The 27,395-nt window shown below is 44.9% G+C and overlaps 1 protein-coding gene across 2 annotated transcripts in view; it reads left to right on the plus strand.

Moving 5' to 3' along the window:
- Positions 1-23,641: 23,641 nt before the first annotated feature.
- Positions 23,642-27,395, plus strand: part of KDM2A (lysine demethylase 2A) — a 74,697-nt gene continuing 70,943 nt past the window's right edge. Inside the window, exons 1-2 of one of the 2 annotated variants that reach the window (XM_080912066.1) lie at positions 23,642-23,735; positions 26,032-26,132. In XM_080912066.1, coding sequence (XP_080768192.1) covers positions 26,091-26,132 — 42 coding nt within the window. In that variant the 5' untranslated portion in view covers positions 23,642-23,735; positions 26,032-26,090. Of the gene's footprint in view, positions 23,736-23,909; positions 24,611-26,031; positions 26,133-27,395 lie in introns of those variants that run through there. The other variant, XM_080912065.1, reaches the window with a different exon arrangement.

Genomic DNA, 27,395 nt, shown 5'->3' on the forward strand with positions numbered 1-27,395 from the left:
TGCATGATCAGTCTGGTCTACAAAGTGGGTTCCAGGACAGCCAGGGCTACACAGAGAAATCTACCTATCTCAATAAATAAGCTACATCTCAACATTCATGTCAAGATAGGTGGCAGAGACAGAACAATCTCCTAATCTCTTGGAAGCTCAAAGGCTTTACTAACGTTGAGACAGGTAGATAGATAATAGATAGATAGATAGATAGATAGATAGATAGATAGATAGGTAGGTAGGTAGATAGATGATAGATGATAGAGATAGATGATAGATAGGTAGATAGATAGATGATAGATAGATAGATAGATGATAGAGAGATAGATAGATAGATGATAGAGAGATAGATGATAGATAGATGATAGAGAGATAGATGATAGATAGATGATAGAGAGATAGATAGATAGATAGATAGATGATAGATAGATAGATAGATGATAGAGAGATAGATAAATAGATAGATAGATAGATAGATAGATAGGTATGGAAGCTACAGAAACAAAAGAGACTGCCTGGACAAGGTGAAAAGAACTGCAGTGTTCACGCCAGTGTGTGGTGGGGTCCGTCAATGCTGATATTTATAATGCAAATGACTTGGTTTTGAATTTACAAGACCGTGGGCTGGAAACTCAGGGTTTTTGAATTGCTAAACTTGAGGCAGAATTCTTCAGGAAGAGGCCCACACACACTGAGTGCCACCTGCTTTATTCCGACTACCAATTTCAAATTTATTTTCTCATGTATTTATTTGTGAGGGCTGAGGGACATGCCATGACATACATGTAGAAGCAAGAGGAAAATCCATAAGCGTCAGTTCTCTCCTTTCACTATGTGGGTCCCAGAGATCAAACTCAGGTTGTCAGGCTTGGTGGCAAGTGTCTTCACCTACTGAGTCATCTCACTGGCCTCCAAGTCTAACAATTTAAACATAATCACATCTCTTCTTTTTAATAGAAGTGAATTTTTTTTATTTTAAATTTTTTGTTTTTGTTTGAAGCAGGGTTTCTTTGTGTAGCCCTGGCTGTTCTAAAATTCACTCTATAGCCCACCTGGCTTTTAATTTTAATTATTTTTATGTGTATGAGTGTTTTTCTTGTGTGCATGTGTGTGTACCATATGCATGCCTGATGCCCACAGAAGCCAGACGACTGTCAGGTGACCTGTGACTGAAGTTATGGGTGGCTGTGAGCTGCCATGTGAGTCCTGGGATTGAACCTGGGTCCCCTGGAAGAGCAGCCAGTGCTCTTCATCACCGAGCCAACTTTCTACCCTACACTTTTTTTTTATTCTGTACATGCTTTTTATCGAGTTAACTGTGAACATTCTATGTACATATGTGTGTATGTGGGCACATATTGCCATGACAAAGGTGTGGAAGTCGGAGGTCAATTTTGTAGAATTAGTTTTCTCCTACTTTTATGTGTGTTCTGGATACCAAATTCGGGTCAACACACTTGTAAGACGAGAAGCCATCTCACCAGCTTGCATGTTATTTTGTATTATTACTAAATTCTGCAGGCATGATGCTATGCTCAAGGTCTCAAGCTTTTGGGAGGCTGAACAAGAAGAAAGAGGAGATGTGTCCACAGCCTGACAGTGTATTCTGGGAGATTGTGTGTGGTGCTTGGAACTGAACGTCTATGCATTCAAGGCATTGTTCTACCACTGAGCTATATGCTCAGCCCTGAAAGTTGAGCAGCTTGGGCTAAGAACCCAAAGTGGAGCCAGTCATCCTAGTGGACTTTTCCACAGGAGCCCAATACTACCCACCTGCTGTGGCTCAGCCCTGTTATCTGAGCCTGTGATCCCTCACCTGGAGGTCTTTTGAATGGAGCTGCTGGTGGTGGCCTGTTCTCATTGAGTATCATATGTATCAATCAAAGGAATGGGCTGGTTCAAGTTCATGACATAATGTGATGTTCCGGGTTTGTTGGCTCAGGGCTCGGCAACATTAGGAAATACATACTTGGATTTAGCCGTCGGAGCTTACCAAAAGCTTTGATTGTATTCAAATTACACCCGAAGAAATTCAGATTTCAGTCCAGAGCACCTGGGTGGAGAACAGACCATTGTCCCTCTGGCTACTGTTTCATGATTGGTTCAGAAAAAGACTTCAAGCATGAGACTCTTCAAACCAAAAATGTAGATGGGCCAGAGACGAAATAAACTGGGCTATAGATCAAGATCCAAACAAAACAAACAAGACTTGGGAACCATCTAGATGGTTCAGTGGGTAGAGAGGCTTGCTTGAGTCCGATCCCTGGACCCACATGGAAGATAGAGAGAACCAACTCCTTTGACCATCCCGCACATGCTATGCCTTCTACTTGCCCCCAATAAGCACACCTAGACACACAAATGTAATTTGAATCAGTCAGTACACATGCCTTTAATCCCAGCACTCTGGAGGCAGAGGCAGGGAAATCTCTGGGAGTTCGAGGTCAGCCTAGTCTACAGAGCAATCTCCAGGACAGCTAAGGCTACAGAGAAACCCTGTCTTGGAAAAACTGGAAAACAAAACAAACACAAAACCAAATAACCCAACACTAATCAACAAGCAAAAACAAAGACAGACAAAACACTGAGCAGTCCTAACTATGCCCAAGGAGCTTAGGAGAAGGGGTGTGACTGGGTTGGAATTTACTAGGTTTCTATTGAACCCCAGGCTCTGGATCAATGAGGCACCTTGTTACCTACTTACCTCAGAAAAGAAAGGGGAAGAATGACCTCTCCAGGCTCTTGGAGCCAAGAACATCAAAGTTGGTTATTTTAGAGTACTTGAGCTTCAAAGTACCCTATGATGTTTATTTATTTCTCTCTCTCTCTCTCTCTCTCTCTCTCTCTCTCTCTCTCTCTCTCTTTCTCTCTCTCTCTCCCTCCCTCCCTACCTCCCTCCCTCTCTCCCTCCCTCTCTCTCAGATTTATTTATGGGCTGGAGAGATGGCTCAACGGTTAAGAACACTGTCTGCTCTTCCAGAGGACCTGAGTTTAAATCCCAGCAACCACATAGTGGCTCACAACCATCTGTAATGAGATCTGATGCCCTCTTCTGGTGTGTCTGAAGACAGCTACAGTGTACTTATATACATTAAAATTAATAAATCTTTTTAAAAAATTATTTATACGAGCACAGCTGTCTTCAGACACATAAGAGGACATCAGATCCCATTACAAATGCTTGTGAACTACTCTGTACTTACTGGGAATTGAATTCAGGACATCTGGAAGAGCAGTAAGTGCTCTTAACTGCTGAAGCCATCTCTCCAAGCCTGATATATTTTTTGAAAATATACTTTTAGTATTTTATGTGCATGTGGGTAGGGGTATTGCTCTTCCTGAAGAGGGCAGAAGAGGGAGTTGGATCCCTAGAACTGGAGTTCAATTTGTGAGCTGCCATGGAGGTGCTGAGAATTGAACCTGCATCCTCTGGAAGGGGAGCCAGGGCTCTCAACCACTGAACCATCTTGTCTTTCTAGCTTATTGATCCTTCTTTCTCTACACCTAGGGTGTTAGAACTACAAATACCCACTATCACATCAAACTCAGAGTTTAGTATGTCAGCAAGCATTCCACCAACAGCTACAACCCCCAACCCTGGAGGGTTTATGTGCATTGCAGTTTTGCCTGTGTCTGTGTGATTATGTCAGATCCTCTGGAACTGGAGTTACAATTGTGAGGTACCATTTGGGTGCTAGGAACCAAACTCACGTCCTCTGGAAGGGCAACCAGTGTGCTTAACTACTGTGCCACCTCTTCAGTCCTGGTTGGTTTGTTTTTTTAAATTAAAAAAAAAAAATATATATATATATATATATATATGGGGGGGGGGTACATGCATACATGACTGTGTATCATGTGTATCCTTGATACCCAAAGAGACCATAAGAGGCCATTGGATCCTAGAAACTAGAATTACAGGTGGTTGTAAATTGACATGTGGATTCTGGGATTCAAACCTGGGTCCTCTGGAAGAGCAGTCAGGCAGTGAGCCATCTCTTCAGGTGTTGGCTGTGCCACCGTACCCAGCTGTGTCCCATTACTAATGCCTACCGTATGATGAATAATAATTAAGAGGGAATGCTGTGGAGCAACACTCTATTAGCCCTTGTCTCATGTAGCCTGGGGCATGCATCCAAGTCCCCAACTTCCAGGTTCTCACCTGCTTCATCTTCCTCAAAAAGACAAAGCTCTACCTTCTGAGACACAAAATCCAGGCAGGAAGCCACACAGCACTGAGCTCTGTACAGCCTTTTCACTCAAGCGAAGACCCAAAGTCCCATCTGTGCCTTGAGCTGTCCTGAATCTGGCTCCAGCCTACTTCCCTCTGGCACCACTTCCCAAGAACAGCTAACCACGCCTACTCCAGTTGCACAGACAGGGCAACACCCACAGGGCACTGCCCTCTAAGCCTTTGACCAGGCTGCCCCAGTCATGAGATAACAAGTCCCTAAGTTCCTTCTGCCACCAAATTCTTTACGGTCCAACTCAGACACCATCTTCTCCAAGAAGTCAGTGCCTGGCTACTTACTCCCTTCTCATCAAGCACAGACTCACATACCAAAACGTGGTCTGGTCTCGGTACACTGCTGAAGATTCTAGGCCTCTTCCCATGCTGAATTCCCTAAGGTGACAGCTCTGGCAGTAGGACAAGGCAGAGTGTCTGGGAGGGTGGAGGTAGATGCCAGGAGACCAGTTGGGCAACTGCGGCCATCCAGACACAAGGAACAAGTCACCACAAGTTAAGACATGGTGGCTTCTGGGCTGGGAAGCCACGTATGACAGTGGACTATGAGAAGGGTGGGGATAGCGAGAGTGAGAGAGGGAAGAATGTGGCCTCTCCCTGAGGTGAGATATACCCAAAACAACCCAGAATGCCTCACTGTAAGGACGGTTCCCCTTCAGGTCTACATTTCAGCTCTCCAAGCGCAGACAGTCACACACAGGCATCCTGTATGTGAAGGCAGGGTTCAGGAAGGATGGATACTGATGTGTGGAAGCACTACCTTCCTACCAAGTCCCCCCACTTCAGACAGTTCCTTACAATCAGCTGGCAGGGTAGGTGGGGCCTGACAGTGTGACCTACGCTGGGAAGACACTGCCCAGAAGCCAGACCTGGCTGCCAAGAACCACAAACCACAGCTCCTTAGCCCAGCTATTGGTTGTCTGTTGGAAGGCAGGGGGCATGGGTGGGGAACTCGAATCATCTCCAAGACAGCCACTCCCTGGCATCCTCAGGGTGGAGATGGTGAAGCCTACTTGAAGTCATAAAGCTCTTTGCCCAGGCTGCAAGTAAAGCTGCAGGTCATACTACTGAGGGCCATTCTCCTTGCTCTCTGGCCTCCATTTATATCCTAGAATGAGCACTCAGCCCCAGGAAGGCTAAAGAGCAAAGCACCCTGTGACTAGCCTAGAGAACAGTGAGACCTGAAATGGGAGCAGCCTACTACACACCTCTACAATGGCAGGTCACACCCTGCCATTTAAAGCATTGTGGGTGTTGACTTTCCAGAGGAATAGCTTAGCTAGGTGAAAGAAAAGACTTTCTTAGCTTCAGATCCTGGCCGTGGAGCAAAGCATGGTAACTGGACTGTAATCCAAGAACACGAGAGGCAGAAGCAGGAAGACTGCCACAAGTTCAAAGCCAGCCCTGTCTACTTACCTATGTAGCAAACTGGAGGCTAATTGGAGCTATGTGGTGAGACCTTGTCTCAAAAGAAAAGGAGAAGCCAGAAAGATGGTAAAGACACTTCCCATCAAGGCCAGCAACCCCAGAATCCCAGATATCCACAAAGTACACAGAGGAACAGACACAAATTGTTCTCTGATGGTTACATGTACATGTTGGACACATACAAATAAAAATAAAATATCCTGGCTGCATAATGAACAACTGTATAGCCTTCCTCGTGTTATTTTGTTTGTTTCTGTTGTCAGGACTTTTCTGTGTTTTTAAGGATGTTTTTACTTCTATGTGCATATATGTCCATATGTTTGAAGTACATGCCTGAGGCCAGAAGAGAACATCAGGAGTCCATCTCTATGACTCTCCATCTCTTCCGTTCAGGAAATACCTATCCCTAAACGTGGGGCTTGCATTTTTTTTTTCAGGTAAGTGGGAAGCTAGCAAGCCCCAGATGACTTCTTGTCTCTGCCCCCTCTTGGAGCTTGGGGTCACAGGTGTGTGGGGGAGGGGCAGAGGGAGAGAGAAAGAGAGAGAGTGAGGGAAGGGAGAGAGGGAGGGCAAAAGGTAGAGAGAGAGATGGGGGGCTGGGTGAATTAAGAGTTAACACAGTATGATTGCATATACCTGTAATGCCAGTACTTGGTAGGCCGAGGCAGGAGAATCTGGAGTTTAATATCAGCCTGGCTTACAGAGACACCTTATCTCTAAAAAAAAGTTAATGTGGGGCTGGAGAGATGGCTGAGCAGTTGAGAACACTGGTTGTTCTTCCAAAGTATCCAGGTCCAATTCCCAGCATCTATAAGGAGGCTCACCACCATTTGCACCTCCAGTTCTAGAATATCAAACGCTTTTTTCTGACCTCTGTAGGCAGCAAATATACGTGTGGTACACATAGATGAATATGGGCAAAGCACCCATATACATTAAACAATACATGTTAATGTTAATGGTGTTTGTTCACTTATTCACTTGTATACATTGCTAACTAGTTATGAAATATAAAATAAAAGTAAACATTTACTGTGCAGAGTTGCTGCTGGCTCTGTAAGCCAGAAACCAGAGCAAGCATATGAGTGTGTTCAAGACTGGTTCCTTCATCTCAACCTAAGAGAGAGGGCAGGGCACTCAGACCCTCCAGAAGCCTCTGGGAGAAGAGGACTTGAGGATGTTAACCTTCCTTCCTGCTGTAGGCCCTGATGGCTACTCAACACTGACGATAATGGGGACTACAATACAGAGCACAGCATGTGTCCCTTGTCCTCCATGTTCCATCTTTAATCCTGCATGAGAGTTTTGTGGACAAGATCACAATCAGCAGATTGACATGTGACATGACATTTGCTCTGCAGTTGGCAGCACAGCTGGCCTCTGATATCAACAGGATGGATTAAAGGTATTTCCTACAGAATAGAAGACCTTACATCTGCAACGGGGCTGCTCTGGGACTCCTGTTCCTGTTTGTCTCAAAAAATTATTATAGTTGTACCTCTCTGGACAACCTTGGTGACATTTCGCCTTCCTGCGTCCATTGGTACCCACAGTTCTTCACTTTACTGATGAGGAAGGCAAGGTTCAGGGGGACAAAGAACAATATTGAAGGCAATGTGGGGCTGGCCAAGGCTGAATGTTTGGACAGTGAGTCTCATTGCAGCTGGATCTTGACCAGTAGAGGGCAGCAGGGCCCAGGAAGAGCGACTTTACCTGGTTATTGGAGGCCAGCCTGTGCTTTGCCGGAGCATTTCATAGTGTACTATTCCCTCTGGTTGTCATCATAGGGAAGAGGCATCAATACTTTACTGAAGAAAACTACCCAAGGTCCAGAATGGTCCTGTGAGTTGTCTATTTGGTCAGTATAGAAAACAAACACTAAATGCCTAGTGGCTTTATGACTGACCTTCCCAGTTCCCCACACAAGTCAATCAGACTAAGCAAGTCACACCCTTTCAGGGAGTGTAATCCTGGAAGAGGTTGCTTGCTACCTACAGGGAAGTAGGGTAGGGGAGGATTCACTGAGATGTAAACAAATATTAGAGGTGTAAATAACCCCAGGGACTCACCCATTCTCCATCCTGGTTTCTTTCTCCTGGATTCACAGGAGGCTGTCTAATTTAGTAAACACCCAAGATTTCAAAACGGAGCTCTTTACTCCAAAGAGCTTAATGTGGAGCCCTGGGGCACTGCCCTGCATGGCTTGACAGTCTGGATAGAACCCTGGGTTTCTGGGCTGCTTGCACAGCGGTCCCCAAGGCCTTCAAAAAAAGTGGTTCTCTTATCAAATCCTGTCATTATATGAAATGATTATGACAGTTATTAAAAGCTTGCTAGAAAATATAGGAGATAGCTAGCTCAGCCAGACAAACTGACTTCCAACCCCAGAAAGCCACAGAGTGGAACAAGAGAACCAAGGCATTCTCTGACTTCCACATATGCACTATGGTATAGCACACACATGCCCACACACAAGACACAGTACATGTGTGAAGATCAAAGGACAACTTGAGGTTGTCAGTTATTTCCACTGTGTGGGGTACAGGTTCTGGTATCAAGCATGAAACTCAGGTAAGCAGGCTTGGTGGTGGGCATCTTTATCCACTGATCCTTCTTACTGTCTCAATTGCTTGTTTGTTTTTTGACACAGGGTTTCTGTGTAGCCTTGGTTTTCTGGGAATTTGATCTGTAGACCAGGCTGGCCTTCATCTTAGAGCTCCACCTGCCTCTGCCTCCCAAGTGCTGGAACTAAAGGCCTATGCCACCATGCCCAGCTTTTAAATTGAATTGTGCAAGTAGCTCCAGGTAACATTGTTACCCATCCTGGGGGCAGTGAGTCTCTCACTGATGAAGCTGCCTTTGAGTCCCTCAGTCTCCTTGCTCACTAAGCTATGCTTGGATGGAATGGTTTCTCTGGTTTATTTCACTATTATCTGAATAGATGCTTACAACTCAGGAAAAGTCATATAACACAAGCACTGAGCTGTAGTTTTGTTTTTGAAACAGGGTCTCATGAACCCCAGGCTGCCCCTATATTTCTATGTAGTTGATGGTGACTTTTAATTTGTCCTCCTGCCTCTGTCTCCTACGTGCTGAATTACAGGAATATGCCACCAGCCACAGCTGTTCTTTGGTTATTTTTGTCAAGGAGAGGCATGCAGATGTGTGTAAAGAAAACCAGTCAGTTTTCTTCTTCCACTATGTGGGCTCCAGGACTGAACTCAGGTGGCACCTTTGCCTACTGAGCCATCTTGCCAATCTGATGGCCATGTTTCTGTGTTTTTCAGATATAAAAATCTTTTATCTTTATATTATTTATTTTTTAAGACAGGATTTTTCTATGTAGCTCTGGCTGTTTATCCTGTAACTCACTCTGAAGACCAAGTTGGTCTCTGCTTCCCTAATGCTGGAATTAAAGGTATGTGCTACTAAGCCTAGTTATGATGCTTAGTGTTGACTATACAGTGCTGAAGACTGAATGCATACAAGATAAGCCATCTAGTCTGCCAAGCTGAATCTCCAACTACTACAATAGTGGTTTTAAATTCTGGGGAGAACAGGCCTGGGAACCACACTACTTGGGCTCAAATCCTGGTTCTTCCTTAAGAAAGCTACATGGTCTTGGGCCCTTGGTAACCTCTCAGCATTTCCTCAGTCTCTGAAGTGTGAAAAAAACTACAGCAACAATGGTGGTAATGGTTGTTGGTGGTTGTGGTGGGAACCACAGAGATCTTGGGACAGGCAGAGGCCTTTCTAGCAAGGGACCTCTGTGGTTCCACAGCTAATGGCTTAGTAGAATTAATGATTATTAAGTGGGTAGAATCACTGTTGTTCTGTATGTTCTCTCCAATCACCTACTTGGGAGTTTTAGTGGCCAGAAAGAGGGGGCTGCTGAGTCAAAACAAAGTCACACAGGCGGTACCAGGTAAGACCAGGAGCTGGCTTCCTAACATCCAGAGGGCAGTGACAACAAATTCTCCTGGGATCAACTTGGACGAATTTCCAAAATAGAGACTGGGCACCTCTGAAATTTCTGCGGTTGTTTTGCTTGTGTGTCAATCTGTCTGTGCACCATGTGTGTGCCTGATGTCCCTGGAGGCCAGAAAAGGGTGTTGGATTCCCTGAGACTGAAGTTAAAGTTTTGAGGTATATCACATGGATGCTGGGAAAGGAACCTGAATATTCTGGAAGAGGAGCCAGTGCTTTTAACAGCCAAATCATTTTTTCAGCCCCATCTTTGTCTTTTGATCACAGGGCAAAGCTAATACTAATTTACTGCCTTCTGTACTTCTGTCCTCTTGTGCCCACTATAAGTCCCTGCCTTACTTGTCGGTTCTTCTCATCTCTCCATCAACACTCTATCTTTCAACCCTGCTCATTACTATCTCTTTCAACCCAGCAAAGGTCTGCCAGGTGGCTAGTACTAGACCAAGATAGTCACTTTTCTCACTACTTGACTTCAGTTTATGATACCACTCCTTCTAGAGACTGTGGCGGCCATCAGTGACCAATCTGTTCCCAACTGGAGCTTCAACTCACCACTAGCTCCTTCTCAACCTTTTCTCTTTTTCCTCCAACTTTATTCCTATTGCTTGGCCCTTCCCAGCAGCCTTCCAAAGCTAACTGTTCCAGCTGCCCAGCACTGCTTAGATGCAAATACTTGGTATGGGACATATGAGACTTTGGAAAACAAGAGAGGACTGAAGAGATGATTTAGCAGTTAAGGGCACTGGCTGCTTTTCCAGAGAACCAGGTTCAGTTTCCAGCACCCAAATGTAGGTTTACAACTGTCTGTAACTCTAGTTCCAAGGGGTCTCACACTATGTTCTGGCCTCCATGAGCACTGCATGCACACTGCGCACACAAGTACATGCAAGAAAAACACATGGAGAAAGCATGTAATGTATGCTGCAGAGAATAATGTATCTGCAGGGCTAGAAAACACACAGAAAACAATAGAAAGGCCTGAGAACTGGTGGTTGGAGGTAAAGGAAGAAATAGATGTAGAGCGGCTCAAACCTATTTGAAGGTGATTGAAGGTGATGAGTTTGGGTGAGCCCGTGCTTTACCTAAAACTGAGGGAACCTCCATCAGTGAGGTAGATATCTAACCAGGTGGTGAAATAATGGTGGGTGTGTGAGGGAGTCAAAGCCACAGAGACAATATCTGAAGTTGTGAGAATCCAAGGGAATTCAGTGGACTAACAATATAGGGATGAAAACCAGATTATGTAGAAATCCTTTGGGCAAAAAGGCACAGGTTGGTCCAGAGGAGGTAAAATTTTTATTCACCAGTTACAATGCGCTAGAGAATCCTACTTTGAATGCAGATCTCCTTCCTCTTTGAGATCCTTCTTGGGCTGTACATGGTCCTGCCCAAGTCTTCCTGCACCTCTAAGAGACAGTAAGGCAGCTTGCTGTGACCCTTTACACTGAATTTCAGAACTACCCATGCCTTCCACTTCACTGGGGTCCACATACGATGGAGAAAGTAGTAAGTTACAAGAGTGTTGATGACAGGGCTGTAGAGAAAAGAATTGCTAGGGCTGGAAAAATGGCTCAGCAGTTAGTGTACAGCTCTTGCAGAAATCTGGATTAGATTTTCAGTACTCACAACTGGGCGAACTACAGTTCCAGACCTGAAGCTTTCTACTGACCTTCTCAGGCTACCTACAGGTATATACAAGAAATTTTAAAAGGACAACAACAACAAATAGAATGGCATTCTTTCTCCCCCTCCTATTTTTTAAAAAAGATTTATTTATTATATGTATAAGTAAACTGTAGCTATCTCCAGACACACCAGAAGAAGGCATCTAGTTTTAGTACAGATGGTTGTGAGCTACCATGTACTTGCTGGGATTTGAACTCAGAACCTCTGGAAGAACAGTCAGTGTTCTTAACCACTAAGCCATCTCTCCAGCTCTAGAATGGCATTCTCAATTGGGCAGATAGACCATTCCTTTAATCCCACCACTTGATATTGTGGATCTTGTCTACAGAGCAAGCTCCAGGATGCTCAGGGTTACACAGAGAAACCTTGTCTTGAAAAACAAAATAGGGCTGGAGAGATGGCTCAGTGGTTAAGAGCACTGACTGCTCTTCCAGAGGTCCTGAGTTCAGATCCAAGCAACCACATGGTGGTTCACAACCATCTGTAATGGGATCTGATGCCTTCTTCTGGTGTGTCTGAAGACAGCTACAGTGTACTTATATATAATAAATTAATTAATTAAAAAAAAAGAAAAACAAAATACTGTGTTCTCTTTCTATCTCAGTTTCTTCATGCTGATTTATAAAGAATAGGAAGTTATTTCCTCCCAGCTCTAGTAATAGAAGTCCAAGATCAAGATGCCAGCACCTGATGAAGGTCTTCTTGCTATGTCTTTTCATGGCAGAACAGGGGGGAAAGAGTCAGTCAATCTACTCCCTTACTAGGTACACTGATCCTAGCCATGGCAACCTCCTCCCAAACTAGGACAATTTGTCCATTCTTAGCTGATGCTACTCTTGGCCACCAACTCTTCTGTGTGCTGCAATAGTGAATCGATCCTGCCCTATCCCTGACTCTAGGTTCTTCCCTCTTCTCAAACCACATACTTTTCCCCCTCTGCTCTTCACAACCAAACTCCACAAAGGGGAGTTGATTTACTCCCTCTTCCCACTCCATCCATTCAGACTACCTCATGCTGATGCTGCACCTCCATCCCCCACATCCACCTTCTTCTACTTTTCTATTGGGACAGGATCTAAGTAACTCGCTGTCCTGAACTAGTTATGTAGACCAGGCTGACCTTGAACTCAGAGACCCACCTGCCTCTGCCTCCAGAGTGCTGGGGTTAAAGGTATTTGACCCCATACCCTACTCATCACACCCTGTTCCTCCAGTTTCCTTGGGGATTACACAAGTGATGTCACAATAGTTACTCCCAGACTTGGTCCTGTTTCATCTACCCTTACTCTTCCTCATTCTATCCTCTAGGTACTTTTGTCTCTCCTGCCTCTCTGGTCATTCCTTCTAAGCTGTTTCACAGGCACCTCTTATGTTGGTGGTCATTTTGTATGTCAATTAACCACTCAAGCAGTTGCAGGGCACCTACAATGTTGTCTCCAAGCTCCTGCTCTATCACAGATTACTCTCTTCCAATTATTGTAAAACCAGCAGGTGTTTCAGAGTCCCTCAGGTATGCAGATGTGAAACAAATGTGACTGCAAAGAAACAGTCACCCTCCTTCATAATCTATACAGGAATGTGTGGACAAATCTTGTTGAGTCCTCTTCCTTTACCTCTCGTCTCTCTTCCCAAAAGAAGGGACTGTACCATGTTGCCTAGGCTGACCCCAAACACCTGAGCTCAGTGATCCTCCTGGCACTGGTCTATGCCAAGCTCCTATTTCTCCCTTCTCCTCTTACTCTTCTGTGTGGGGCTACTTTCTTGCTAGCATACTGCTTTTGTATGGGAGTTCTGAGACTTAAACTTGTCTTTGTCATTTCCTTGTACCTAACATAGGTTGTTCCATCTTGGCAGTACTCTTAGCCAGCTTCAGGCCATATGTGAACTGGTCAGGCCACATTCTAGCTCACAGGACTGTCTATTTTCACCATGTGACTACCACTGCATAGCCTGTTGCTTTTTGAATGTATGTCTTTTCTCTACCCAGAATATTTCTTTTTGTTATCCAGTTTCAACTCCAAATGTTTCTACCTCAGATAAATTGTCAGTTTTCTCCAAAGATTTATAGATCCAACCATTTGTTGTAGTTTCCCCAAGTTAACTAAGATCAGTTTTATTTTACCAACTTGTGAAAGTTTAACACTCACTTCATTCAAGAACCATCTGAATACAGGGACTATTAACCCTTTGGTTCTCATAACAAATACCTGTGAGAAGAGACTCCTATCCCTATTTTGACTAAATGAAATCTTAAGGAACGTTTAGAGCAAGGTGCCATTCTTACTGCATGGTGCAGAAGGGTGAACAATTAATTTGCTGTGTGTCACTAGGATCATATTACATTGCAGTGTCTCTCAGGCAGTGCTATGTTCTGGTCTGGTGTTCTAAGTACTCACAGTTGTAGCTGCCAGGCACTCTCAACAAGTTATTTGCTGTGGGATGGGAGGTGGCTTAGCTGGTAAAGACTTGTCAAGCTTGACATGCGAGTTTGACCTTTGCGACCCACACATGGCAGGAGAAAACTGACTCCTACAGTTGTCCTCTGACTTCCAAAAGCACTCCTCCCACCACAAATAGATATAAGATTTAAACATAGTTACCTGGAGGCCTGAATGTGGTGGTGCACACCTTTAATCCCACAAGGAAGCAGAGGAAGGAGATTCTGTGAGTTCAAGGCCAGCCTGGTCTACATAGTGAGTTCTGGGACAACCAATGCTACATAGAGACCCTGTCTCAAAAACACAGGCCAACCAACCAAACACAAAGTTTCCTGGATAAATTAGATGCCCCTTCATTGTGAAAGATTTCTACTTGCTAAGTGTGTTGAGTGGTTCTTTAGGATAGGCTCCTCTTCCCTCCCCTCTGCAGGGCCAGCTCTAGGCTGTCACGGACCAGTTGAGCACAGAGGACACCAAGGACAGGACCTTCTCCTACTGTCTTCCCCCATAGCCACTAGTTTGCAATCAACTCAAGCGTTCCACACTATGACACCTCCTCTGACGAGATCCACCACAGCAGTGCTGGCCCCTCCCACCACTGTGCCTTAACAGTCTGCATTGTAGACTATGTGTGTATGCTATGAGGACCTGGTGTCCATCACTTACCCAGTCTGTTTTACACATAATGTATACATACAATTATTGGGCCCATTCTTTTTCCAAAGGTCTCAGTTGTGAGGCTGATTTCTTTGATCACTTAACTTGCCCCCATGACCACATATCCCTTATGTTTCATAATACTCATCTTGCAACCAAGTGCCAAGCCTCAGACAAACTGATGCTTTTTCTATTTCACAGGAGGTGATGAGCAAATGTCCACGCACCGCGTGCTTGCCTGGTGTCCTAGGAGGTCAGAATTGTATTTAAGAATGGATGTTAGCCACTGTGGTTGCTGGTAATCTGATCTGGGTCCTCTGCAAGGACAAGGTTCTTAGCCACTAAACCATCTCTCTAGCCCCAGGACAAGTTCTGCACTGTCATTCTAAATCAGTTTTTCTCTAGATCTAGTCTTAAAATGTCAATCTTTAAGTGTCTACTCCAAATACTCCAAAGCTCTTCTACCTTCCACAAACCAGGGATTAATCCCAGGGTGGTCTCAGGCATGAAAGTCAGGTCCCAGTCTAGACTTAGCTTTGTTGAGTATTTGTTTTGTTTTTGAGACAAGAGTTTCTCTGTGTAGCCCTGACTGACCTGGAACTCAGTCTGTAGACCAGGTTGGTTTCTAATTCCCAGAGATTTGATTGATTCTGCTTCCTGTGTTCTAGGATTAAAGGAGTGTGCCAACAGGTGGGGTATGTCTCTGACTTTTAAAATAAGATTTTATGTGACTTAGGGTGGCTTCAAACTGGTTGGTGAAAGAGAATGGCCTTGAATTTAAGATCTTCCTGCTAATATCATAGGTGTGAGCCACCACACCCAGTTTATGCAGTAGCTCCAATACACTATCTGCACTCTACCACTAAGCTATGTCCAGTCCCTCAGAGTACAGCTTTTATTATTTTGTTTGAAACAGGGTCCCATTATGTAGCAATGTTCAGTCTGTAACTGGCTATGTAGACCAGTCTGGCCTTGAACTTCAGAGATTCACCTGTTTCTGCCTCTGTAGTACTGGATTTAAAGGTACATGCATCACTATGCCCAGCCTTTTTTTTTTTTTTGAGACATGGTTTCTTTATGTAACCCTGGCTATCCTAGAACTTGCTCTATAGACCAGACCAGGCTGACCTCAGAACTCACAGAGATCTCCCTGCTTCTGCTGGGATTAAAGACATGTACAACCACCAGATTTTTAAAACAAAATTTTAAGACAGGGCATCATATACCCTAGTCTAATCTCAAACTCAATACATAGTTGAGGATGACCTTGAATTTCCTGCCTTAATGCCCTAAGAGCTGAGATTATAGGCATATGCTAACATAATAGGTTTCATGAGGTGTTAAAGTTGGAACACAGAGTTTTGTGTATGCCAGATAGGTTCTCTTACCAACTTAGTTCCATTCCAAGCCCAGAGCATGGCTTTTGTTGTGGTAATACAAATTTAATATCTCTGTAGTAATTTGCCCAAATACCTCTTCAATAATATTCATAGTATTTGAGGTACATAAATTTTAAATTACCCCCCCACACACAAAATTGCTTGCTAAGTGAAATGTTTTAAGACTTCACTTTCTAGCTCAGTCTGTCCTTCCCACTCTCTGGAAAGACTGACATACTATGTTTCAGGTGAGATTTTCATATTACAGTTTTTGAAATTATATGTGATTTCATATATCACATATTGGTGTTCATGTTTTGATTTGGCCTTCATTTTAGATATAGTTGTCTTCTTGGTAAATTGCATTTCTGCCTCAATAAATAAATAAATAAAATGTGTTAAGATCCCTAGCATTGCTATCCATGTTGTGTCTCAGATTCCAAGGGACAGCCATGTCTTTGTCTCCTGACTCTAGAATGATACTAAAAGGAAACGGGCAAGTATTAATATGTTTTACTCACAAGAACTAAGTGTAAGTCAGGAGGTTAAAAACACAAACTGGCAAGCATTTCTCCAAAAGCAGCTGAAGTAGTCTTAGCAGAAGCTGAGGAGAAATGGTATGTGTCCTTGAAGAAGGTGAATAATGGCCTGACCTGTGTGTGTGTGGGGGGGTCTGGATACAGATAAGTACTTGTGAAAGTAGCCTTTAGGGGATGTGGTTGAAACAGGAATTTCTCAGTTCTGGTTTGTGGCAAAGCAGCAGTTCTTTTAGAAATAGTATGAAGGGGCAGCCTAGCAATACTAAGACTGTAGGAATAGCATGTAGATCACATGCTGTCCCAGCTACCCCAACAGCTAATTTCAACCCACTGCCCAAGAGAGGCTGGCTAGTCTGTGGAAAACACCAAATGCCAGAAGACGGTGGTAGAGAAGCACTGGGTCAGGGAAAGCTGAAGTTTCATCATCTCAAGGAAATGGCCAACTACCTTCCATATAATCTGAGTTTCATGTGGCCTTATTGGAAGAGATGTGTCACTAGGAGTAGGTGCTGAAGTTTTAAAAGCTGACACCAGGCTCAGGGTCCGTCTCTCTGCCTCATGATCAGGATGTAGTTCTCAGCTACTTCTCCAGCTCAATGCCTTGTCTGCTGCCATGGCCATGCTCTCCACCAAGATGATAATGGAGTAACTCTTCAGACAGTTCACCAGCTGGGAACTAAGCATGCAAATATATGACCTCATGGGGTCCACCTCATTCAAACCACCACAATGTGTTATCCATGTTCAATGTCAGAAGAATTTACAGGGTATTTTTGGCCTTTTTCCTCCCCAACCCATTTACATTCTTTTTCGAGATGCAAAAGAAAATTACTCAGGCTAGAGAGATGGCTCAGCGGTTAAGAGCACTGACTGTTCTTCCAGAGGTCCTCAGTCACCAGCAACCACATGGTGGCTCACAACCATCTGCAATGAGATCTGATGCCCTCTTCTCGTGTGTCTGAAGATAGCTACAGTATACGTATATGTAATAAATAAATAATTTTAAAAAAAGAAAGAAAATTACTCATCATTCTTTTATGTCATGATCATCTAACATGCAGTTTTTATTCCTAGTGTTAATAGTAATACTGATTTCAGATGCTTTTGAGTGATACCCTTGTGGCTCAGTTCACCTTCACAGAGAGCTTGTGTCATGCAACAAGACAGAGGAAGATGCTCACTAAGTAACAACTCTAAAGATTTGTTTAAGTGCATCAGATAGCAAAAGAGAGCAGGCACAGAGGCGTGTCAGATGATGTGCCAAAACTCTAAAGAAGAACATGGTCACAGAAGGTAGAGACAGTACAGAAGGATGGCAGGGGAGAGAACAAATGGAGACCAGAGTCAGAGTGGGAAGGAAAGAGAGATCACCTGACTGGAGAGAGTAGCTATGAATAAGTCACAACCTGAGTTCTAGAAAACTTGTGCATCATGGGAACCCTCTTCATTTGCTTAAATACCAAGCATCTTTACTTAAATCTGTTTTTCTTTTTGTTTTGTTTAGAGATAAGGCCTCATGCAGCCTATATAGGCAATACAACCCTGAACTTCTAATCTTCCTGCTTCTACCTCCTGTGTACTGAGGTTATAGTTGTGCAACATCAAGCCCTGTTCTATGAAGTGCTAGTATGGAATCTTGAACTTTGTTCTTACTAGGCAAGTAATCTTTCAACACTTTCCAGCCTGTTCTTAAATTTAGATGTCAGAAATATAGCACGTACCAGATGGCTAAGTGAATAAAAGTATTTGCTGTCAAGCCTGACAACCTGAGTTCTATACTTGGGACCCACATGGTGGGGAAGAAGAGAATTCTCTTCCACAGGTTGTCCTTTGGTCTCCATATGTATGCCTTGGCATACACAAACAAATAAAGTCTAATTTTTAAAGCACATGCTTGTTATCCTAACTGCTCAGGAAGTAGAGATGGAAAGATCTTTTGAATCCAGGACTTAGGGGCTAGCTTTGGAAACATAATGAGCCTATTATTGACAGAGAGAGATCATAGGCATTGGTTACTATGCCACAGACTTAAAGAGGTTATTCATTTCAAAACTGAGACCTTGAAGAGCTCCTTAGGAAGAAGTGTTGGGAACCAGCAGGGCGGCCATGCTGTCTCTGATCTCAGAGCTACTGAACATTGATGGTTATGTTGCCTCCTGAGAATCCTCAAGAACACCTTGTTCTGGGTCAGACCTAAAAACAAAGCCTTTGTTTCATCCTTCATTGCCCCAAATGCACACAGAAAGTGAGTGGTCTAAATACTTTAAAAAAAAAAAAAAGAAAGAAACCTTAAAAAAACAGATTTAACGGGTTGGAGAGATGGCTCAGCGGTTAAAAGCACTGTCTGCTCTTCCAGAGGTCCTGAGTTCAATTCCCAACAACCACATGTGGCTCATAACCATCTGTAACAGGGATCCAATACCCTGTTCTGAAGTGTCTGAAGATAGCCATAATGTACTCATATAAATAAAATAAAGATTTAAAAATTCCCTGGATGCCTCTGTCTGTCTTGGGGTGGGAGACAGTGTATGTATATGAGTGCAGTTACTGGTAGAAGCCAAAAGTGGTTGTCAAGATCCCCTGAAGCTGTAGTTGCAGGTTGTTATGAGCCAGCCAACATGGGTGTTGGGAATCAAACCCCTGTCCTCTGCAAGAGCAGTATATGCTCTGACCAGCATTTATTCTGTGTTACTTCTGTGAAAACAAAAGCAATGCCAATGTCAGAGGTAGGCAGGTGTCCGACTTTAGGATACTTTGGTCTACACAGCAACTTCTTGACCATCCAGAACTGCACAAGTGAGACCTTGTCTCAAATGAAAAACAAAACAAGAGTGGGGGGGAGGGAGGATAAAAGCTGGGTATGGTAGAACTTCCCTTTAGCTTCAGCACTTGGGGAGGCAGAGGTAGGCAAATATAATGGCTATTCCTGGTTGTCATCTTGACTACATCTGGAATGAACTACAATCCAGAAATGGAGAACACACCTGTGATCTTGACACAGGCTTTCGATTTGGATCTTGACATGGATGACACATGCTTTTGATCCAGATATTGTGGCTTAGTAGCCTTGAGAAGCTTAGGTTCAGGCAAGGTAGTATAGGAAACAGAGGCAAGCAGATCTCTGAGTTCAAGGCTAGCCTGGGACAGAGCAAGTTTCATGTAAAGAAAAGCTTAGGTCCAGGCATGATTATACTCACCTTTAATGTTGTCCATACCTTCTGCTAGAGGCCGACATAAGGACAATGGGGAAAAAGAAGGGTTCTTTTTTTTAAGATTTATTTTATACATGTGAGTATGCTGTTACTGTCTTCAGATACATCAGAAAAATATATCAGATTCCATTACAGATGGTTGTGAGCCACCATGTGGTTTCTGGGAGTTGAATTCAGGACCTCTGGAAGAGTAGTTAGTGCTCTTAACCACTGGACCATTTCTCCAGTCCGGGTTCATTCTTCTTTACTTGCTTGCACTTACTTGCCAGCATATCTGTTGGAACCCACTACTTCCAGCTTATACAGAAGACTAGCTAAAATACTTCGTCTGTGTTACTGAGAAACTACTAGAATCTTGAATTTCCCATTCATACCTGCTCACTGTTGGGTTAGTTGGACAACAGACTGTAAATCATTCCAATAAATTCCCTGACCATAAAGGGACTATCCATAAGTTCTGTGGCTCTAGAGAACCCTGACTAATATAGCAGATCTCTGTGAATTCAAGGCCAGCCTGGTTTACAAAGTTCCAGGACATCCGGGGCTCTGCTACACAGAGAAAAAAGCAAAAACAAACCAACAACAAAGAAAGATCCTGGGGCTGGTAAAATGGCCCAGTTGGTAAAGTGCTTGCCTGAGTTTGAACCCCAGAATTCATGTAAAAAGAGATGGGTATTCATAGAATCTTGGAATCTTAGTGGTGGAAAGGCATAGACAAGTATTTCCTTAGAGTTCCCTTGCCAGACAGCTTACCTACTTGGGAGTTCTAGGTCAGAGGGAAACTTTGTGTCTAAAAGAAGAAACAGGTAGACATTCCCTGAAGAATGATACCCAAGGCTGTCCTCTAGCCTATACATACACCTTGCCTTCATACATATGTTCACATAGGTTTATATGTTTGCAGTTCCTATGAGGGCTTGCAGACACAGACAAACGTGCATAAAAAGTTGAAATAAATTTACAGCTTCTTAAGACACCAGATTATTCCAGATAGGGACCATTTTATCAAGGCTCCTAGGATTTTTTTTCTTCTTCCTTCTCATAAACCACTTATCTCCACTCCCTTTAGTTCCATAGTTCAAAGGTCTTGTGGCCTTCTTGGGGAACTGCCCCAGTTCTAGACTTTCTGGAATGGTTCTTTAAAGTCTCACAGATCTGCCCCTACCCATCAGAGCCACGATGATCTGGGTTATATGATGAGCCATCTGCTTTAGTATGGTTAGTTACAAAGCCAGCCTCTGAGATAGCACTTGGGTGCATTTGTTCAGTCAGTTTCCGTAGTGCACTGTAGTTAGCAAATGGTTTTCAACGGCAAAGAATCGGGATACAGTTTGGCAAACCTTGTTCCATTTGCAGTCCTGTTCAAAATAAAAACAATGGGTTGTATTTGTTCTGGAGCCTTCCCTGTTCTTTGTTTTTCTTTAATTCTTGGTTCTGAATTAAACTTACATACAGTCCCTACAAGGGCAAGATAAAGTTGAGTTCCAGCTAAAGATCTCACCTTCCTCCATGTTGGTCGTGAGCTCACTACCTGCTGCTTCTGCTGGTATTGAAATTATAGGTTTATTCACCATGTGAGGCTTTTTGTGTCCACCCTGCCACAAGTATCTTCTGGATAAAGAGAATTAAGTACATCTGCTTATTTTGCAAAAAGCAATGAGCCTCAACATTCAACTTGTTTGTCCCCGCCGCCTCCCCGCTACCCCAAGCTGAGGACTGAACCCAGGGCCTTGCACTTGTAAGGCAAATGCTCTACTACTGAGCTAAATCTCCAATCCCATCAACTAGTCTGAAAGAAGCAAATTTTTCTTTAAAACAAGTTGAGATTTTTGTTTTGTAACTACAGAAAGCCAGATGTCTTTGGGGCACACCTGGCATTGGGACAGGATTGCACTCTGTAGGGCAAGCTGAGGTGGAACTCATTATCTAACACAGATTGGCTTTTAGTTTATGGGAATTTTCCTGCCTCAGCCTCTAGTGTCCCAGGATTACCTCCCAAGTGTGAGTCACCACACATGGGTAAGGATAGTAGTTTAAAACATATTTTACTATAGCCTGGAACACCAAAAGAGGCCTTAAATCTGGTAAAGTTTCAGACATTATCCCTTCAAAGCAATGCTCTAAAAGGTCTGAAAAGCAACTGGTATCAGAATAAAGTGACTTTGTTCAATGACTGGCTGCAAGATGATGAGACCATGCAAACCAATCATTTCTGTTGGGAGATGTTTCTGTTGGCAGTTGCAGAACTGTGAACCTCTATTCCAGCAACATGCACACGTTTAATCTTATATTCCTATTGTTTAGTTTTAAAACGAGTTTAGAAACGCAAAGCTCTTTCTCTTGTCTACTAAAGATGTGAAAAGCAGCAGAGAATATCTGTAAAACTCCTGTGTGCTTTAACAAAACTTTTCGCTGTATTAACTAATACTTTGGGTTTAACGAGTATCTTTACCCCAGTTCAAACTCTGATAATAAAAGAAAGTATCATTTTTCTAACTGTCGGTCACTAACGTCTTCCTAAAAGACCTAGAAGGCTGTTTGTGAACGTTATTTGATAGTTATACCACGGTGGTGGTCTTCTTCCAATCCACACTCCTCAGGATCAAGCTGAAGAGTTGGAAACCAAGGCAGGGAGAAAAAGATGTGACACCAGTCAGCAAGGGGAAAGTGCCAACCTCAAGCACTTTGGATGTGTAGCGTCCAGGCCACCGTCCTTTGTGGGATTTACAATTTAAACGGGCCTCAAAGCACGAGATTGGCTGGGGAACTGCCCTGAGCGCAGTTGGGCTGCTCACATGGCTTGCTGTTACCTCTGGCTGGGCTCCGTCGACGTCCGGAGCCTGCTAGTCCGTCGGGCAGCTGTCGAGCCGCGGGAGCGGGTTCGTAGGCAGGGCCGAGCAGCTTGGGCCGCTGCTGCCCCATCGCTGACCCTCGCGCGAAGCTGCGCACACAGACTGGAGACATTTTCGCGGCCGGGCCTCCCTCGCAAGCTGCGGCCCTGGGGTTAGGGGCGGCCCGCGCCCCTCTCCGTAGGGGGGGTGCCCCGACTCGCCGGGGGCGGGGTCACGTCCCACCCGGGCCGCCGAGGGCACCGGCGCTACGGAAACCTGAGCGTGGCCAACAGCAGGGGCTTCCTGGGCCACCTCCCTGGGAGCCTGCGGCCCGCAGTGGGTGCGCTAGCCGCTGCCACCCCTGAGCCGTCGTGGATCCCACTGTCGCGCACAGCACCTGTGGACTCCCTTGTCAAGCGTCTGGAGCTTCTCTGAGGGAACAGAGCTCAGGATAGACATGCTACTACCACCGTTTCCTGCCCCTTCGGAGCGGCGAGGAGTGGGTGAGGCGAAACCGGTTCGCTGCACGGAGGAGCCCCCCCATGCTAAGGGCGGCCAGGCCCTGCAGCGGGGGCGCAGGGGCCTACTCCGGGATGGCGAGCAGGTGGGCCTTGGCCCACCGGCCGGCGCGTGAGGGAGGGCGCCCGGCGGGAATGCGCTGCTTCTTTGCACCCCTGGGTCTGAGAAGGCCGGAGGCAGCCCCCTGGTCTGGCCCACTCCCATGGCATGACCCCGGGGAACCCCGCGTTGAGGCGGCCAACGGCTGCCCTGACCTAGGCCGCCTGGCCCTCATTTGTGTGACTGTCTGACCACCTAGCAGAGGTGGCTATAGAGGAAAGGGGGATGCCTCCTACTGCTTGGGGTGGGGTGTTGTGTTTTGTGGGGGTCGGGGGTCACAACCCTCCCTAGAGTAGTGGGGGAGGGTGGCTGGCGCAGCTGGTCGGCGATGGGCGGGGTCACAGGCGAAGTTTGGGTGTGTGTGTGTGTGTGTGTGTGTGTGTGTGTGCGCGCGCGCGCGCCGGTGTGTATCTGTGTGTGCGTGTATGTCTGTGTGCGTGTGTTGAGTGTGTGGGGGAAGAGCGCGCGGAGGAGGCTCTTGACTTGCGCGCAGGCGCAAGCATCGGGCCTTGCTAGAGACCTGAAAGGAGGCGGGCAGGGAGCGGGGGCGGTAGGCCGGCCAGAGGGCGTGCGGGCTGACGTGAGGGGGGAGGGCGGGGAACCGCGTCGGCGTCGCGGGGCGCGGGCGATTCGAGGCCGACGCATCCGCGCGTGCGCGCTCCGGCGGTGTGTCCGCGTTAGAGGGGAGTGACGCGTGCGCGTTCACGTGTGTCCCGGAGAGCGGTAAGACGCGTAGGGAGGCTTGAAGGAGGTGGGGGTGGAGAGATACCGGGAGGAGGGGGTGGTGGTGAAGAGAGGGCGCCTGCGCAGTAAGCCCGGAGGAGCTGTGTGTATGTGAGAATCTGACGGGTTCAAAATGGCGGCGGCTGCTTCAGCGGATCCTCCTGTGTGAGGGAAACAACACCCCTCCCCAGCAGCGGCGGCGGCAGCGGCGGGCCGCAGAGCACCTTTCCAGCTCCCGGGCCTGTCGCAGCTGTTTCCCTCCCGGGCAGTGGGCTCTTCGTGTGGAAGGGCAACGTCAGGGGGCCCATCCCCCGGAGTCCCTCCTCTGCTACTGGGGAGTAGCTGGGGGGGTAAGCGGGATCGTCCCGCAGCGCGGAGCCCCGGCTCAGGGGACGACGCAAAGGCAGTCGAGGGCCCCCAGTCAGGGCGCTTCTCTGCTCCCGCCCTCTCCGCCCCCCGGGGCCGGGGCCCGCGTTCCGGGGGGCCGGGCGGCGCGGGGAGCGTCTGCCGGGCGGGTCTCAGCTGATCGGCCGCGGCTCCCGGGCTTCGGAAGCCGCTGTGGCCGGCTGAGGGTACCAAGAAGAGGGTGTTTCCCGCTGCCGGCTTGGTCCGGGTCTCGGGCTGGGGCTGCTGACCGCCAGCTTGGGGGAGTAGCCGAGTGGTCTTGCTTTCCTGACGCCTCAGACGCGGAGTCTGTAAAGCTAGAAGAGGAGGTTTGGTTCAGTAACTGTTTCCTCTTTTCCGGGTCGCTTTGACCCTTCTCTGGATACTGGGATAATACACAGAAATACTGAAGACGACGTTTGGGATTTTATTTTTTCTCTGTTTGGAATTTTACTTCTCTCTTGGACAAGAACTCAAGAACAAAATCCTCGGTGAGATTTCCCCTCCCCCCTCCCCCGCCCTGGGGAAGTTTGGTTCCCGGTCTTATCTAAAGACTTAATGTAAAGTTTTCATTTCTTTGCTAGGGGTGAGGCATAGAAACGCCTTTTCCCTAGGGGAACAGTTGAGGTTTGCCGCTTTGCTGTCTGGCCCTGGCGGCATTCGTCCAGGGGGTGCAGACTGTGTCCCTCGCGACCGAGGCCGAGGAGGGCAGTGCCACGAACTGCGTTCGAAAACTATGTCATCGGGTCCTCGGAAAGGATTCTGTTGTAGTGGCTGTAATATATTTACAAGGGAGAAAAACATTTGTATACCCAATTGATTGAAGGCATTATTCAGGAGAAAGATTATTTAGAAAATTAAAATCTTTGCTTGGTGTTGTGGATTGATTGACGTGCCATCCGGTCTTTATTTAATGGATGTTTTACCCGTACCCACAGATCGAGACATTTCATTTATTATTTACTCATCTAGATTAGATGGTATTTTAGCCTCCGCTAGCAACTCTCAAATTTGTTCCATAGTTGTACACCTTGAGGTGGATGGTAGTTTTGGAAAAGCAATGATTCCTTACAAGAAAGATATGGGGCATTGGCTTGGAGTCTTTCTGTAAAACCTAATTTTTCTTGTCCTATTTTTAATGAAACTAACCTGTCATTTTTTGCTTATAATTTGTCATTACCTGTTTGAGAACTCTTTGGTTTAGGATCTGGATTAGTTTTGTGTGTACTTCCCCTGGTCATTTAGCACTTTAGAAATAAAGTCCTTCCTGGGATTGGTGCTGCACATCTTTGTCAGCACTGGGCAAGCAGAGGCAGTCGGATCTCTTGTGAGTTGGAGGCAAGCCTGGTTTACTTTGTGAGTTCAAAGACCACCTAGGCTATGTAGAGAGATCCTGTCTCAAAACAACAACAAAAATTTAAAAATAAAAACAAAAACAAAACATACAAAAGAAGAGAAGTAAAAGTTCTGAGCCTTTTCACCTGCATGTGTAAGGGTGTTGGATCCCTTGGAACTGGAATCAGACAGTTGTGAGCTGCCATGTGGTTGCTGGGAATTGAACTTGGGTCTTCTTGAAAAGCAGCCAGTGCTCATAAGCACTGAGCCATGTCTCCAGTCCCCTCTACTCTATCTAGCTACTTACTATTGCTAATGTTAGCAGGAAGAGCTTTGCTAATTGCAATCCCATAAGCAAAAACAAGTGATATGACTGGTCCTAAGGAACTGAAACCAAAGTCTCCTTTTGCTTAGGTCTTTTATAGTTGTGATGTGATTAATATTGACAAGATATGGCACCAGTTGCCCAAGAGGATAAAGGATTCTCAAAGACCCTTTAACTTAATGAGAAGGAGATATAAGTTCCAGAATAAGTTCTTAATTTCTCTCTATTTTCTTTGTAAATTTGGATCCTTAGGAAGAGGAAGGCATCCCCGGAGTGGTTTCTTTACAGTTCTTCCATCAGAAGAGTAAGAGATGGAACCTGAAGAAGAAAGGGTTCGGTACAGCCAGAGATTGGTTAGTATTTTCAGTTCTCTCCTTTTGGAAAAATTGTTTTAGATGGCTTTTCTGTGTACCAGAGGAGGAGTGAAAGTATATTAATATCTCACTTGTTTTTGTGTTTTTTGTCAAGTAGTTAGAACCTTAATTTATAGTGTTTTGGAAATGGAGTTAAAGCCATAAGTTTTATAGATATCTTTGCAGTTCTGAAAATCAAAGGATTTTGTGTATTGTAATGAGACAAAGATTCTTAACTTGGCAATGCTGACTTTGTAGTAAATCTAATTGAGTAAGTTATATTAAAATGTAAATTTTAAGAACAAACCAAGAAAGGGTAGTTTTAAGCAATATTTTAGTATTAGTGTAATTTACTGTTTAACAATTGTAGTTTTTGAGCTGGGGAGTTAGTTAATAAGCTATGGATATTTCTGGTAAGTTAACAGGTAAGTTTGGAGCATTGTTATGACTGATTTGAGGACAATACTGGATGCAAGTTCTTTTTCTGATATTTTGGAAGGAATTTATGAGACATGTTACTGAAAGAAAATTTAATAGTTGAGACACTAGCTTGTACATGGTTTGAATACCTTTAGTTCTGTTTTTTTTTTTTTTTTTTTTTTTTTTTTCTCTCAAGGTTTCTCTCTTGGAGTTTTGTGGGGTTTTTTTTTTTCCTTAGTCAGAGAGACCTTTATTTGTATTGTTTGCTTTACATTCATTTTGAACATTTGAATTTGTGTTTGTAGAGTAGGATAGGAGAGGCACAGAATTGTATGTAGTATATAAATTCTAGACCTAAAATATTGCTGAAGATTTCATTTGGCACTTTTTTTTTTTTTTTTAAAGGAAAAGTGAGAAACATAGTTCTCTAATCTGAAATCTATTTTTTGATCTTCACTCTTAGAGAAGAAAAAAAAAAAGGCTGTAGATTTATTTGCTTTTTTGAGATAGATTTTCACACTGTAACCTTGAGTGGCCTGGAATTTGTGGCAGTCTTTCTGTTTCAAACTCAAGAATGCTAGAATTTCAGGTGTAAACTACCTTATTTGCTTTCTTTTGGCTTTTTGTTAATTTGCTTGTTAAAGAGATTTGAAGTGGAGGATTGAAGAGATGGCTCAGTGGTTAAGAGCACTTGCTCTTCCTCAGGACTTGGTTCAATTTCCATTATCATGTGGAGGCTCACAACTATCTGTTACTCTAGTTCTAGAGAATCCAATATTCTCTTCTGACCTTCCAGGTACCAAACAGACACATGGTGCAAAACTCACATAAAATAAGATGTTT

The sequence above is a fragment of the Micromys minutus genome, assembly GCF_963924665.1.
Source record: "Micromys minutus genome assembly, chromosome: 2".
In the NCBI taxonomy this organism is placed as follows: domain Eukaryota; kingdom Metazoa; phylum Chordata; class Mammalia; order Rodentia; family Muridae; genus Micromys; species Micromys minutus.